Here is a 14,987-nt window from a genome sequence, read left to right on the forward strand (position 1 = left end):
TTTTGCTTTCATACAAGACAGGCGATGGGAAACACTCAAAATTCCAAGATGAGTCCGTCTTGACTGTATATTCGTTATGAAATTCAAAATCCGACAAGGAGTTTAGTGTTCGCCCAGTGTGAGAGTTAATTTGTTTGATCTAGGTCAGTCCTTTTGCTTCTCAGGTTGAAGTGGGAGGTTTAAGAAATATGGCGGAGTCATTAAGGGTAATCTGATACCTATTCACTTTCTAGTCAATAACAATTGGATTAGAGACTGGACCATTGCTGCCCTTTGTGATGGGGAGGTTCGTGTCAATAAAGGAGAGTGTAGCGTACACAGCCAGTGCACGCAATCACTTCCTTACCAGTTGACCGGTCAAAGAGAACGGATTGAACAGCTTCGGCTCGTTCGATGTCTGCCGACTAGGGTGGCTTTCACCGTTGATAAGAAAACATAAAGTGCCACGGCAGTTTGGCTGGAGGGCTGAAACAAGGCGGAATTGGGAGGAGTGACCTCCCGGCTTGCCTCGCTGCGTTGTGAAAGCATGACCCGAATATCAAGCGAGGCCATCCCTCCGCGCGTAATGCGCTCCGCCGTGCAACCGTGATAGCAGTTCGTGCGCGTCTGTATACGATCTTACATCATGTACACACAACAGGCAAATCTACACTCCCGGCTTCTCTCAGCTTCCTCTGGATACGGGCGGCGACTACGGCACCGGGCCTATTGATTTTTTTTTCACTGGTAGGAAATGAAGGCGACCGTCTCAACTTAACGAGCAACGAAAATCTATAGTTTGAAATCGGTCCGACGCGTGGCCTGGAATATCTTTTGTCACCACGCGCTCTGTCAGTGGGCTTTTTGCCTTTCACTCGAACTCAATTATTTTCCTAATTCTTAAACATAACAAACTTTTTAACTGAAAAAAGCAAAGTTGATTGCTCATTAAACATTCTCAAAATAATATTGCACGATTTTCGTCCTGATATATTGGTAACTCAACTAAGTGCGGCAGAGATTTTTCTGATCTGACATTTCTTCCAGTGAAGTTACGGAGAAATAAAATCGCAACAGCACTGAGGTTTCGGACAATTTAGGCATTGAAAAGTAGAAAAGAATCGACGAGACGAGACGACGAGCACCACACATGCCAAACGGATATATTTTTTCTTGCTTCTTGACGCAAGAGTCAGGGTAGTACACGGACATTACAACTGTGCGCAAAATATGCGCGTATAGTGTCTCTACCTCTCCACTGAAATTCCGGCATTGCTATAAAAGACAAATAGTCGCCAAAGTTTTCTTCATCGTGGTGGGCCCTTCCACTCCAACGAACCGCAGCGTCTTACGCTGCCATTCCAGTGGCCACCTTTTTTGTTCCGATTCTAAATGTTGACTTTGGTAACTCATTGAAGACTAGTGTTCCGATAATGAGGCTTTTAAGTTGATTTCACTGCTGGGTAAATGCCTTTTTGTCCGACAATCATTGAATACGCCGCCCCAAAATATTCGCGCCGCTGCACTGATGTGTGTGTGTGTTGCATGCAATCCACACAGGATGTATGGTGATTAAAACATGTCTACACACAACATGTACAATGCAGGCACATTGCGCACGCACACACACACACACGGATATATTCCAGAATTGATTGACACACGGGCAGGCAGAAACAAACACACGGAAAAGTGCATACCGCTTATACAGAGGGATGCATTTAAATATACATGATGGGGCACATATACATGCAAAGATTCGTAGAAATACAATATGAAAGTATGCATTAAAAATACATTCACATGTTTATAAATATGTACAAACACGCACATATCCGTCTTCATACGCATACATGTATACACACATAGACGTATACATACATACATGCATACATACTAACATACGTACATACATACATACATACATACATACATACATACATACATAGGTAGATCCACGTACATAAATAGAGACATAGATACGTGCCAACATACATAGTTACATAACTACGCACATATCAACGTCTACACACATTTATTTATGTTTATATAGCTATATTCTGACCGCAATATATGCATATATATACATTATATTAATGTATATATATATATATATATATATATATATATATATATATATATATATATAAGTGATTAGTATACATATGTGTCTGTGTCTGCATATATACGCTCATATGGTCAAATTCTATAAATTTTGAACAAATGGCGACGTTATCGACATTGTGGTACTATGTACCATTGAGGGCATGGCAAGCACAGTGTCACACACACTAAAAGTACTACAATCCCATTCTGGTATCTGCTTGCACACCAGAATTCTCATATTTGTGTGAAGCAATTACTCCAGTATCTTTCGCATTGACCTTAATCCTCGCAGGTATATTAATTGTTTGCGTAAGAGCTCAGGCCGTCGTCATTCACGTGGTGAGAGTGACCGCGTGTTTTGTTTTCTGTCTTCGAAGTAGCAAGCACCTTATCCCGAGTAAATTACTATGTGTATATGTATATGTGAGTGTGTATAAATGTGTATTAATGAAGTCGGTATGTATGAATGCCACCGATAGTCACTGACCCCTGTACCTGTTGCTACTGTCTTATTGATCGGCGTCTAACGCTGCAATATAGCCACCAGTGTAACCGATCTCCGGTGCTGTTGGTGATGTCCTTCTGTTTTGTCGGCCCATATTTCCGACTGAAACGACGAATCAACCATTTTTAATGAAAAATGTCTATTGACCTCCTTGAAAAATGCCAGGCTTAACAAAAATAGTGATTATTTTTATTTTATTCTCAGTGAAAATCAAAGGTCGTTTGATCTATATATACGGTGAAAGGTCTGTCTAGCAGTCGCAAATATCATGCTTTCCTTTTATGACTCTCGGGGAAATGAATAAGATAGCGTTTTATCCAATATTTATTGGGTGTTGAAATATAAATAATATCGGAAGAAGATAAAGTTGTATGAATATGCATGTATGTATGTACGTATGTATGTATGTACGTATGTATGTATGTATGTATGTATGTATGTATGTATGTATGTATGTATGTATGTATGTATGTATGTATGTATGTATGTATGTATGTTTGTATGTATGTATGTATGTATGTATGTATGTATGTATGTATGTATGTATGTATGTATGTATGTATGTATGTATGTATGTATGTATGTATGTATGTATGTATGTATGCATGTATGTATATATGTATGTATATATGTATGTATATGCATTTATATCTGTCTGTCTGTCTCTCTTTATGTATGTCTATATACATCATGTATGTTTGTTTGTCTAAACGTGAAAATATACAATCAACTGAAACTTCAGACGTGATCATATAAGTACTTTGCTTTTCTATATATTTGTGTATTACAGTCATTTCATATATATCTATGCAATCGATCAATATATATATATATATATATATATATATATATATATATATATATATATATACACACACACACACATACATACGTGCATGCATGCATACATACATGCATGCATACATACATACCTACCTACCTACCTACCTACATACATACATACATATATACACACGTAATATGTGCGTGTATGTGTATGTGTACGAATATATGTATCAATGTATGGGTGCAAGCTGCGAAAATAGATAAGTGTTTATCGTATGAAGGTGAATGAGTTTGTGTGTAATAAAAAACAACCGCTCCTTGATAGTCTGTATATTGTCAAATGTGGCTTCAACAAAGAGCGGATTCATACCACCGACGCTATTGTCTTCGCCCTCTTCACCCAGGGGAATTGGCGCCCGATGCATTACCGTATATATACGAGACTTGTCCACGGGGGTGGTGAACGGCCGCGGTTTGCCCAGACGGCTCGGGAGAGGAATGTTGTTGAGTTGTTATTTCAGCTGCCCAGCGCAACTCCAATATCAATTTTAGGTGGGAAAGGGGGGCGCGCGTCTGTATACATCATATTTTGCTGATTCGAAAATTCAGAGCAAGCGTCAACGCACGCGAAAAGTTTTATAAAAAATACACGGTTACAGGCTTGCGCGTGTCAGGGAAGCCCTGAAGGACCTGCGGCCGCGCGCGGGCGCGCGAGAAGATGATTTAGTTGGACGACCAGCCGCTTAAATAATAGACAATAATCTCTCTCCCGGTGTTCGTTCAAATGGCTTGGCGTTTTCCAGATACGCATCCCTGACTGGCCTGACTAGCGAAGTATGCGAATAAGAGGTGGACAATGCCAAGAAAAACAATCAACATATCAAACTTCATCGAGAGAAACCTGATACTATTTGCAAGTGGATCGCAATGGCCGATGTAGGAGGAGTCTGGTGTGAGGGGGACACATGCTCAGCCGGAGAGCGCACCCTTTTCTGACCCTCAACCAGGAGGGCAATTTTTCTATACATTCTAATGGAGTCTTGCAATGATGCCATTGGTCCGTGCCAGCTACAGCTGTTGTGTCAATAGTGGAAGTCAAAAAATGAACAGAAGAGAGCAGACATTCCGACAATGCCGTCCATCCACTCTACCTGTCAAATATTATCTCTAATAACATGTTCACCAGTTGTGGCTGGGCCCCTGGCAATGTTTATCGGCGTGGTCCATCGTGGGAGTTGCCGCGGACTCGAATTTCCCAACCAGCCATGCGAGCTCGTTTTCCAATCACCGCACAGCCCCGATCCCTGCGCGCTTTTTTGGTCCAAACGAGAACCAAATGCGAAAAGCCAAGCAGCCAGATCTGCTTTTTACAGACTGCGCCAACCCGGTGTCTGCCGGACTCGTGAAGTCAATCCAGAAGTCTACAAGCTCCGTTGACCGCACAATGGCTTTTCGCAAAATATTTGCTTTGTGCGAAAGTGAATGAAGAGACAGACGACAGAGGCAGAGATAAAGTTGGTACCGGGAATCGATGCACTGAAGTAGTGACCGTTTCCACCACCGCGCGCCCAGTTTCAATTATTTTATCTGTTTTCCTCAATTAGCATCAACGGCGAGTGCTCATCGGCTTCCTGTAAGCTGAGAAGGCGATGGGTTGGTGCTGAAACCCACTCCAGCCTTGGCCAATGTCTAACTTTAACACGCTGTTGACACCTCACCCTAGATCGAGTTTCATTGATTGACATGGTTACCATGGTAAATAATTCGACAAACTATTGTATGAATATCTATATATCCGTGGCGCACCAGCCGACCAATCAGCGTCCAGATGCTGGCTATTAATGTCGCGTTAAAATAATAATGTCACAAAGTGGCAACCCCACACGTTGGGTTGTTTGCACTGTTGCTTCTCTTCGCCAGACATATTATATGTGTGTTTGAGAGGTAGTACTCTTAGCCAGTGAGTGAATGTGTTGGTTGTGTCACGCCGTAGAGTTGTAGGCAGTGAGCAAGGAAAGCGATTTGTGTTTACGGTCGACCCCTGCATTTTGCATAGCGTCCAGGTTACAACGAAGTGAGCGAACGCTGACGATGCTGCCGTCGTTCGGGTTCACACAGGAGCAAGTGGCTTGTGTTTGCGAGGTGCTTCAACAGTCCGGCAACATCGAACGGTTGGGTCGATTCCTGTGGTCGCTACCAGCTTGCGAACATTTACATAAAAATGAAAGTGTGCTCAAAGCTAAGGCTATTGTAGCTTTCCACCGAGGGAACTTCCGAGAGCTGTACAAGATTTTAGAGAGTAATAATTTCTCACCGCAAAATCATGCGAAACTTCAAGCGCTCTGGTTGAAGGCCCACTACATCGAGGCAGAAAAGCTCCGCGGAAGGCCTCTTGGAGCGGTTGGAAAATACCGCGTCCGTAGAAAGTTCCCGCTGCCCCGCACTATCTGGGACGGCGAGGAAACTAGTTACTGCTTCAAAGAGAAATCCCGTGGTGTGCTACGCGAGTGGTACGCTCACAATCCATATCCTTCGCCGAGAGAGAAGCGAGAGCTGGCAGAAGGCACGGGGTTGACGACCACGCAGGTCAGCAACTGGTTTAAGAATCGGAGGCAACGAGACCGGGCAGCTGAGGCGAAAGAAAGGTATGTCCGATCCAAGCTGTATACACATACATACATACATGCATGCATACGCATTATGATGGTTACTCATGATAGTGGCACGCACGGTCATTCATTCATTCATTCATTCGGCTCTCCGTCATTCCAAAATTTCGCTGATCTCCACCCTAGGAAAAATCTACCACCCGCCACAAATTGGCAAGACTACCGAAGCGCGAGTGTTTTATTTCATGTATACGTAGCGGTCAAGAAATCCCTTTTGAAACGCCAGGCAAGGGGGGAAAGTGTTCCTACGGGGTTCCCTCTTCCAGCACTTGACAGTTATTTTGAATGTATAGACCGTTATGTAGTTAACACAGTTAAAATAAGCCGACCTCAAAGACTCTGATTTGCAATTCGTGTAACAATACTAGTGTTTGCTCTACCATTAGCGAAATGTTGAGTCAAGAAAATGTGGAAATTCACGCCAGATATCCTGTTTGAAAACAGTGTAAACATGCGGGGCTAAGGACACTAGCATTTCCAGAAGCGAGGCAGTCGCCATCTTGGTGTCTTTCCCATTTTATTCTGCAGTCTGAATTCGTAATGTCCTTCATGACAGCAAACTGTTCGGTCGAAAATTCTCCAATTGGAGCGCCCTATTTGGTAAAAAATACGTCATTGCTTGATTGGGGTCAAAAACGAAAGTTTTAAAGCGTGTTTTAAATCTTTCATTAGTTGAGTCACACGCTGTCATTGTTGTTGGTTCCTTACGGCATCGTTCAGAGTTCCTTAGTAGGGCGGAAGAGTGCATGGCTTAAAATAAAAGTTGCCGGTTGGAACACTATGGTCTCTCTGTTTTGAAATCGTTTGGAACGTTGAGTTTTACCTACGGTGACACAACCTCATACATATCTCTCCTTTTTTTAAAAACCTGAACAGGGATGGTCGTGACGCCAACGACACGGACAAAAACAAACCACTGGGTGCCACCTCGGACAACTCTGAACTCGAAGACGTGAAATCCGGTCTCAGTCAAAGCCTTGGAGACACCAACGAAACAGCTGAGTCGGACACGAACTCACAGAGTATAAGCTTGTTGACCGATCTGCAAAAATCCTCTCTAGTCATACCGACTATGACGAGTTTGACCACGGCTCCTGCAGCCCCGTCCGCAATAGCAGTGAACGCCGATATTATACAACATCACCACCAACAGCACAATACTCTTCAATCGACGTTATTGACTAGTATGTCCTCCAACTTGGTAGACCTGGGCTCGTAGAACCCTGCAAGTCTTTACCTTTGAAACCAGTCAGGCGCCTGGGCTTGTTTTTTAAAAGCCTTCGTAACAAAAAATATACGATCCGAGAAAGCCATCCACCTCCAAGCTTCGTAACCGCTACCACGCACGTAAGTGATTCTCTGAGTACAAAGTTGTTCGACATAGAATGCGATTTTGTTTTGCACGCCTCCTAGATGCGTTTTGGAAGAGCTCCTGAACATTTGTAAACCAGCCCTGGACCCAGGACTCGTTTTCACGATATCACACCAATGTTTCTGGACGGCCAGACAAGGTACACATTAATCGGATACTTTTGTGAACTTCCCACAAAGCTAACTTCAAAATTCTCGTTTGTAAAACGGGGATACTTATTGTTTTATTTCCGCATTTGCATGAATTACAGTTTCCAGTGGTTTTTTTTTCTCCTCATGCCGTGCAAGTCAACCCAACAAGACGTGGAATTCAACAAAGCGTTCTGGTCTCAAATTATCATCGGTTCGTTTTCCTGTGTTTTCTGTCAAATAACGACTGATGTAAACTCGCACACAAGCCTCTAGATTATTCGCTAGACTGTTTTCATTCTTTTTTTTTGTTTTTATATTTTCACTTGTTAACGTGTAGTATGTTCTTGCTGGTTGCCAGCTATAGCTAGTTCATATTTTATATACCTAGTTGCTGTTTTTGGCGCTGTAAGTCGACCAAGGAAAAAAATCCACGTGCCCTTTGCAAAAAATTCTTCTTTTATATAAAATATATTTCATAAGAAATTTAAAAGTATATATATGTTATTTTTAAAGTCAGCCATATTAGGACTGTTGAATGCTAAGAGCATGACTTTTCACGCCAGCGTTGCCAAACCTCCCATGTCTGAGTCACTTCAAATCAAATTACAAAAATAAAGGATTTGACCGCTTCAACCGAATCACCAGATTGTTGTAGTTTAATTTCTGTGGTTCTTGGTTTCTGGTTATTCAGCTTGATAGGAAACTGAAGAGCTGTGTCCCTCCCCATGTAATTTTAGCGGGCATGGCCTACGTGGATTCCTGCAGTCGTTGGCGCTAAACGTTGTGCGTTTGTGGGGGTCGGTCGGGCGTTGCAATCGCGTAGAGCAGTCGACGTGATTGGGACACCATAAAGTAAAAATATTTTCGCAAAATCGCAGATAAAGACGTCAACACGGCGCAACAAGCAGATAGCGAGCGATAGGGACCAACTTGTGCTCTTTCCAGCGTTAAAACGCCAGTTGTTACAGCTCGTCAGTCGTGGAATACAAGAATGCAACCTTTGAAATTAAAGCGGGGAATGGAAAACACTCATTTCCCATTTCGAAACGTGGAGTAGCCAACACCTGATGTAGAGCTAGGGTCAGCTATGGGGCTTCCATATTTACACCGGTCTCATGCCCTGTCGCTCGCTCTGTTTCTAGAAGCGACGCAAAAGAAAGTGGTAATACTCACCTGGGCTTTGGAGATTCGCAATCCTTTAAAGTTCACCCGAAAAAAAGTGTCATTTATTATTTAACCGAAAGACGTAATGCTGAACGCCGATCGAATGACCAACCACTTTGCTTGTAGTGATAAATTTTGTACCGCATTTTTATTCGTGTACCTTTCACCGCATGATAATTCCAACTTGCCTGTTTTCGAGGAGCTTTTGGACCCAGTTATCTCAAATTTGTCTTCTGAACGCGCCACCGTGATTCCTTCATTACAATTCCCCCCGTGACTCAGCTATGAAAACAGGGGAGGTTCGAAGATTTCCCCATCGAGTCTACCGAAGTTTTTTTTTATACTCGCTTTGTTAAAATCTCGCTCCTTTACGACCCAGTGAAGCAATTTGAGTGATCAGAGGTACAATGTCGCCAGACTGTCGAGCTACCCACTAAAATTGTCTTTCCATAAGACAAAGGGTTTATTTTCCTCTCAAAATAATCATTTAAACAGTATGTATTTTCAATTAACAGATAGCGCCCCAAGTAATGTCAGTCGCCAAACTCAGTTTTGCTTTGATATCATAGTTGTTATCGCTTGACAGAAAGCGCCTTGTTCACTTTCTCGGAATTTTACTCAACGTAATCTCTATATTTCACATGACCAAGGATAGTCTGATTTTAGATGATCACTGAGCATTTTTGAGCTAAAATCCCATCAAATTGACAACCACGCATTCGTTTTCTAGTCTTTGTTTGTCTCGGCAAATGCGGTCTTTTTTTTCTGAAGGCTTCCACACCATTCCCGGCGTCATACGTCTGTTTATGTTCACAGCGATGGCAGTGAGATGTAACAGGGTAGTCGTTGAACTCCCCACTGGTGCTGTCCGACCACCCCTTGCTTTAACAACGTACTCGGCGTTTAGGCGGGAAAATCGTGTCGTCTGACGCGGCGAATGGCTAAAAAACTCCACTCCACAGCATTACGCAATAAGCTATCGATGAGATTGAAGTTAAATGCCAGTGGAGATGTGTGCTGGCTTCCTCCCCCTTCGAAGCACCATCTCGAAATCACGTCCTTTGTTGCGGGTGTGTTAGGCAATCTTCGTCAAATTATTTAATGTTCTTTGAAAAAATAAGCTTGAAACCAGAAAGTCAACGGTTTGGGTAATGTATGTCGCTAGTAAGCCAGTTAGCGCTATTCTTGTTGGCTTCCTATAATAACATTTACCTAGTATTGTAAAGTACGGTTCCAGCATTGTGCGTTGTCTTGCAGCCTCAATCAGCGCACTATTACTCTAGCACATTTAGACTATAACCAGACGATTTTCCCTCCGTCCGTTACTAGTCCGTCTTTGTTCATTGTCACCCCTTGAAGAGGAAGATCCCAATAATGAGCAAAATCGACGCCGCGGAGCAATATGGCTTTCCGTCCAACTCTACCTGACGTATAATGGCGCGCACGCTGATTTCGGGTGTCTATCCTTTGTACGCGCCTTAATGTAATCGGTGCTACGGAAGGTCACCCTTTTCATATCAACGAACAAAGGATACGGGGTCTGTAGCTGAAGTTTTCGGGGGGAGCAGACGCTCCGCTCCTAAACAAGGTCCGCTGAGGAAACTCTTGGTCTTCTGAAGTTTCATCATTATTTCTCGGATGAGAGTGTAGTCGCAAGCAACAGGACACCGGTGACTAACAGGTCTCTAGTGTGTTGGGCAGTTGTTAAAGATGGCGCTGAGAATTGCAGTTCAGTCGCCTTGTGTTGGAGGGTTTTTTTTGCGCACTCTGCACAAGCGCAACTGCAGTTGAATTATCTACCTATTTGAGAACTGTAAAGACTGCAATTAGTTTAACGATAAATCATCGCTGTAAATGAAAACAAAAAAACAACGCGGAGGATAAATGTAAACAAGCGTGTTTGTTTCATTTTGTTCGGTGTTTTCGAAACTAAAAGCGGAAATTGCCGAGTTGAGTGTCTCTGGCTCGCCGATTAACTCGCTGAACATTTATTGGTTTAAGTTGGGGCGAACAAGAAAGGCAACTGCATATTAAATTCGCATTACTTCAAATGCCCAGTTTAGGACGATTGTGCGCTACACAAAGGACGTTAACTGTGTGTGGAGATCTTAATCCACGGTTTCATTCGAACTCTCTACAGCGCTAATTTGCCAAAAAAATACCACACTCTTAGAAAGAAAAGGGGGGAAAAAGACGCTCCTTTTCGGCATTTTCCCCGCTGGTGTAGTTAGTGCGTCTGAACCCAAATGAGCGCCAGGCCTGTTTTTCTCCTGAAGTGAACAATGAGAGCACGCCAGACTCCCATCTCCAAGTTCGGTTGAGCAGAAAATTGGTTTACTCTTCACGTCTTGTTGGTGGGGGTCGTGTTTTAATTGGGGGACAATGAGAATGTAAAGATTGCTCCGTATGGGAGGTGGCGGAAAACTCCACCACCTCCTCGGGAAAGTAAGACGTGTCTTCAAAGAAATTAGGAATTCCTCGCAAGCCGTGCTGTCTTCGGAAAGAGCTAAACGCGATCGCAGGCGGAGAAGTTGCCAAGAAAATGATCTGTACTTTTCTCGGGACTGCCAGTCGACAGGCTGCCCTTCAATATACAGTGCCTTCCGCAAGAACAAAGACGGCTTAAACGGCCCGCCGAGAGACTTGCTACTGAGTGCACGCTCAATTTCACTTTTGTATTCCCATAGATTGTCTGATAAATTTTTAACAACGGCGATAAACATGATTTGTCGAGGGAAATATGGGCCTGTGCACGGCTGCCAGAGCACAGGCAAACGGGTTAGCTCCGTACCGAAAGCCAAAAAAGTACGCCATTTGTAGATTCTTTCTGTTTTACACCGGTATTTGGAGCGGTATGTTCCTCATTAAACAAGTAGCCGTAATTGTTAGCTCCTTGGTCGGTGAAAATTGGCCGCAAATGGCGATTTGATGAAAAACTAAACCGATATAATTTCGAAATTTTCATTCATGAATGGTGAAATTCTAAAACAAAAGCTGCTCCTATCAAACGAAGAGGGCTTCTTCCCCCAGTACAATATGAATTTTAAAGAAAGAACTACTGAAATGCATGTATAGAATCGAATGTCGACTGAAAAGTGTGGGGCCAGCGATCGCTCCGGAGCATCTGGTCGCGAAGAAAGTCGAGCCATGAATGAACAATTAGAGAATTGCAGATAACGGTCACGCTGGAAGATGATGTAGTAAACAGCAGGATTTGCGTGTGTACGGTTACGTTAGCTTAGCAACGATACGTCCATTCATGGGCTAGTGTGTGTGTGTATATGTGTCTTGCCATTACCATTTTGCCTCTTTCGGTACATGTACATTACACGTATATTGCAGAAGAAAAAGGATCCGAGGGAAGTAGTCGGGTCCAGTCGTCGTCACTCGCTTACACACATATTGAATTGCAGGCACCGTGTGCAACGCATTTATACAGTTCATTACATACGGGCTTGCAAACCGATGTCCCGTTGCCGCGAACCCATTTTCCCAAACCCAAAGAAAACGTGACTTTCTGGCGATTTGGAAAGGGTATCCCTTTTCTATATTTGTACGTTGTGTGTTTGGTTTCGGTGTACGCTGTTTGAACCATCTCGACTCGGTGCTATTTCATTCGTATAAATATTGTCTGACATGCATCGGCCGATGTGCTCCCCATCTCATGAATCAATCTAGTGTTCTCCTCAAATATTAAAATTCCTGGCGAATTTCGAAAAAAAAAATGAAAAAAAGGGTGAAGCGGGTTTCCGTACCTGCTGCGTGCTATGAGTGCAGCTTGTGCCTTGATTCAATCTGGAAGACAATAAAACAAGGGGACTCATAATTCTTGTGTCAATATTGAAATTTTCATAACAAAGGCCCGTCATATTCGGCGCTCTGGCAGGACACGTTAAAATGTACATCTCAGCCGCCGCATTTGTTTCAAGTGTTTTACAAATGCCTGAAATGAACACAGACACACGCATTTCAGTTTACTCTGGATCTCTCCGTCAACATGCAGAACCAACAACTAAAACACTAACAGGCCCGCTTAAAATTATATTTATTTTTGTGTTCCCGGATTCCAAATATATTATCAACGATTTTAAAATAAAGGATTTTTCTCATTAGAGAATATGCCAATTAGCATGGAATAGACCACCAATGATGTTTTGAAAAATTTCAATGAATTGTTTTTAATTAGCAGTATTATTCAGTGCGGTTATGCGGCAACACGCTTTCGACTCCATTCTGCTAATAACTTGGAGTCGCGACGTGTACTTAGTAGAGGTGAAATGAACATATGTACACTCTCTTTTTATTCATAAAAAATTCAAAATCGCAACAACCTTGCAGCTTTGACCTTGTGTCCCAAAACTTCAAAAGCAGTTTCGCACAATCTACGACACCGAAAGACTTCGAAACAAAGTGTCAGACTTGTGAGAGAGGGGGGAGGGGTGGTGTTTAGATTTTCCATCGCATTTCCCCATCTCTTTTTTAGTTCTATCATTTGTTTCGGTTCAGCCAGCCCATAACAATTCCAGTAACTCGATCCAAAACTCGATTCGTGTAGAAGTTTTCGAATATCGCTGTGGCTTTGTACGGTATTTTTCACCGTAACACAATCCTTGTCTTGTGTTGGAATTGTTCATTCGCATCACATAGAGCCTGACCCTTGGTGTGTGTACTATTCCACGCCATTTCTCCCGGTTCCGTTGGATCACGGATTTTCGAATCACCAAACCCTTTGTGTAAAGAGCGTTCTTATGATGGTGGATGCTCATAACTCTAATGTCTTAGGTACTCTTCCTGTGTCTTAATATACTCCCGGATGGTGGGAAAAAACCATCAAAGTTATAAAAAATAAGGGTAATAGGAGACGTTTTAATTTTGTTTAAAATTCTTGTTTTACCTTTTGTATAAGAGAGTATTGAAATGATTGCCTAGGGTCCTTTTATCAATCAACCAATCCTAGCTATCGAGAAGCCAGAGAGGTTTCACCTCTTTCGAGAGATATGGCGAGTTTTCTTGGTGTATGGAATTGTTGTTCTGTTAAAATATACTCGCTATGAAATTAAAACACACCCCCTAATATGAGCTGCCACCCGTGCTGTAATATTCATTTGAAGAACAGGAACGGTTTGGTCCAACTGCCGTCGATATTAACGCATTTAAAAAAATCAACACATTATGTACCAAAAACGCTGCGAACAGACATAAAGTTCAACAATGCCCTCGTATTCGGCTGACTGGTTCTATTTCTGAAATTTCTTACACTCCGTGTATAACGACGGAAATATTTTTTTGTGCCCATTTCTCGAAATTTTGCTGGTCGACAGTTACCACCCGCAGTGAAAATACAGATATAATCCTGCGCCATCGAGTACACAACACGGCCTAGGCCCGAACAATTCCTTTGTAATACTTGGTCCATATGAAGGATCAATTTCCTCTCAACACATTTTCATAACGGGGTGCAAAGAGAGCTTTGACCGACAATTAAGATAATTGACTGTGTCGAATATTATTCTGTCCTTATATTATATCAGTTTCCATTACTGTGTGGGATGTTTGTGCACAAAAATATGTAAGCTATCACTTCTCCTATGCCCCTTGTTATTGTGTATTGCGATGCACTACGATATGGTGGTCAAACACTAAAGTTTTCGTCCCACTTTACTTCGTACACCTTGTGTTAAATCACCCGCTCTCATACTTCAGGTAGTGCATTCTTGTTCTTCTTTATAGTATTACTGACGAGTTTGGGAACTTCTTCTCCGATGTCCACATTGCCCCCCCCCCCCCCCCGTAAATCGTTTGAAAGTAAATAAATGAAATGATATCTACCTGGATATGAGCCTTCGGTGTAGCTAATCGTCTGTGAGGCACCCACCAGGAAGGTTTCCCCCTACTGATCCGCGATGCGTATTTTTGATGGTTTTGTAGGTGTTGTTGTTGTTATTGTGTGTATGTGTATGTGTGTGTGTGACATTAGACCCCACTGTGAAAGTCAGTGACCAGAGTCACTGTCTCTCATTCATGATGGTCTCGACTGCCCAGCCATATATCTTTCCAGGCGACACCGCACCGGAATCTGAAATATTTGCAATTTCTTGATGTCAAAGACGCTCTCGGATTTCTGAACTTAATCACAAAGACAAGATACAAGCCGAACATGCCTGCATTAATTAAACTTTATGGTGGTATTTGATTTCCCCGTGTTCTTTTTTAACTTCCTGTGGGCCACATTGTCTTGCCGTGTACCGGGTAGGGATTTTTTTTCCCTGCACGAA

At 42.7% G+C, this 14,987-nt stretch overlaps 1 protein-coding gene across 1 annotated transcript; it reads left to right on the plus strand.

Moving 5' to 3' along the window:
- The first annotated feature begins 4,166 nt into the window (after nucleotides 1-4,166).
- LOC139149611 (homeobox protein six1-like) lies at nucleotides 4,167-8,186 on the plus strand. Its single transcript, XM_070721444.1, has 2 exons — nucleotides 4,167-6,021; nucleotides 6,922-8,186. The coding sequence occupies exons 1-2, from the start codon at nucleotides 5,468-5,470 to the stop codon at nucleotides 7,262-7,264; spliced, it is 897 nt and encodes a 298-aa protein (XP_070577545.1). The 5' UTR covers nucleotides 4,167-5,467; the 3' UTR covers nucleotides 7,265-8,186.
- Nucleotides 8,187-14,987: the final 6,801 nt, after the last annotated feature.

This window comes from Ptychodera flava, chromosome 14 (assembly GCF_041260155.1).
Source record: "Ptychodera flava strain L36383 chromosome 14, AS_Pfla_20210202, whole genome shotgun sequence".
NCBI lineage: Eukaryota > Metazoa > Hemichordata > Enteropneusta > Ptychoderidae > Ptychodera > Ptychodera flava.

Excerpts from the sequence above, each read along its gene's own strand:
- LOC139149611 (XM_070721444.1), top strand. The coding sequence starts at position 5,468 with ATGCTGCCGTCGTTCGGGTTCACACAGGAGCAAGTGGCTTGTGTTTGC. Across the intron at positions 6,022-6,921 it reads GCAGCTGAGGCGAAAGAAAG|GGATGGTCGTGACGCCAACG; the intron begins GTATGTCCGATC and ends AAACCTGAACAG.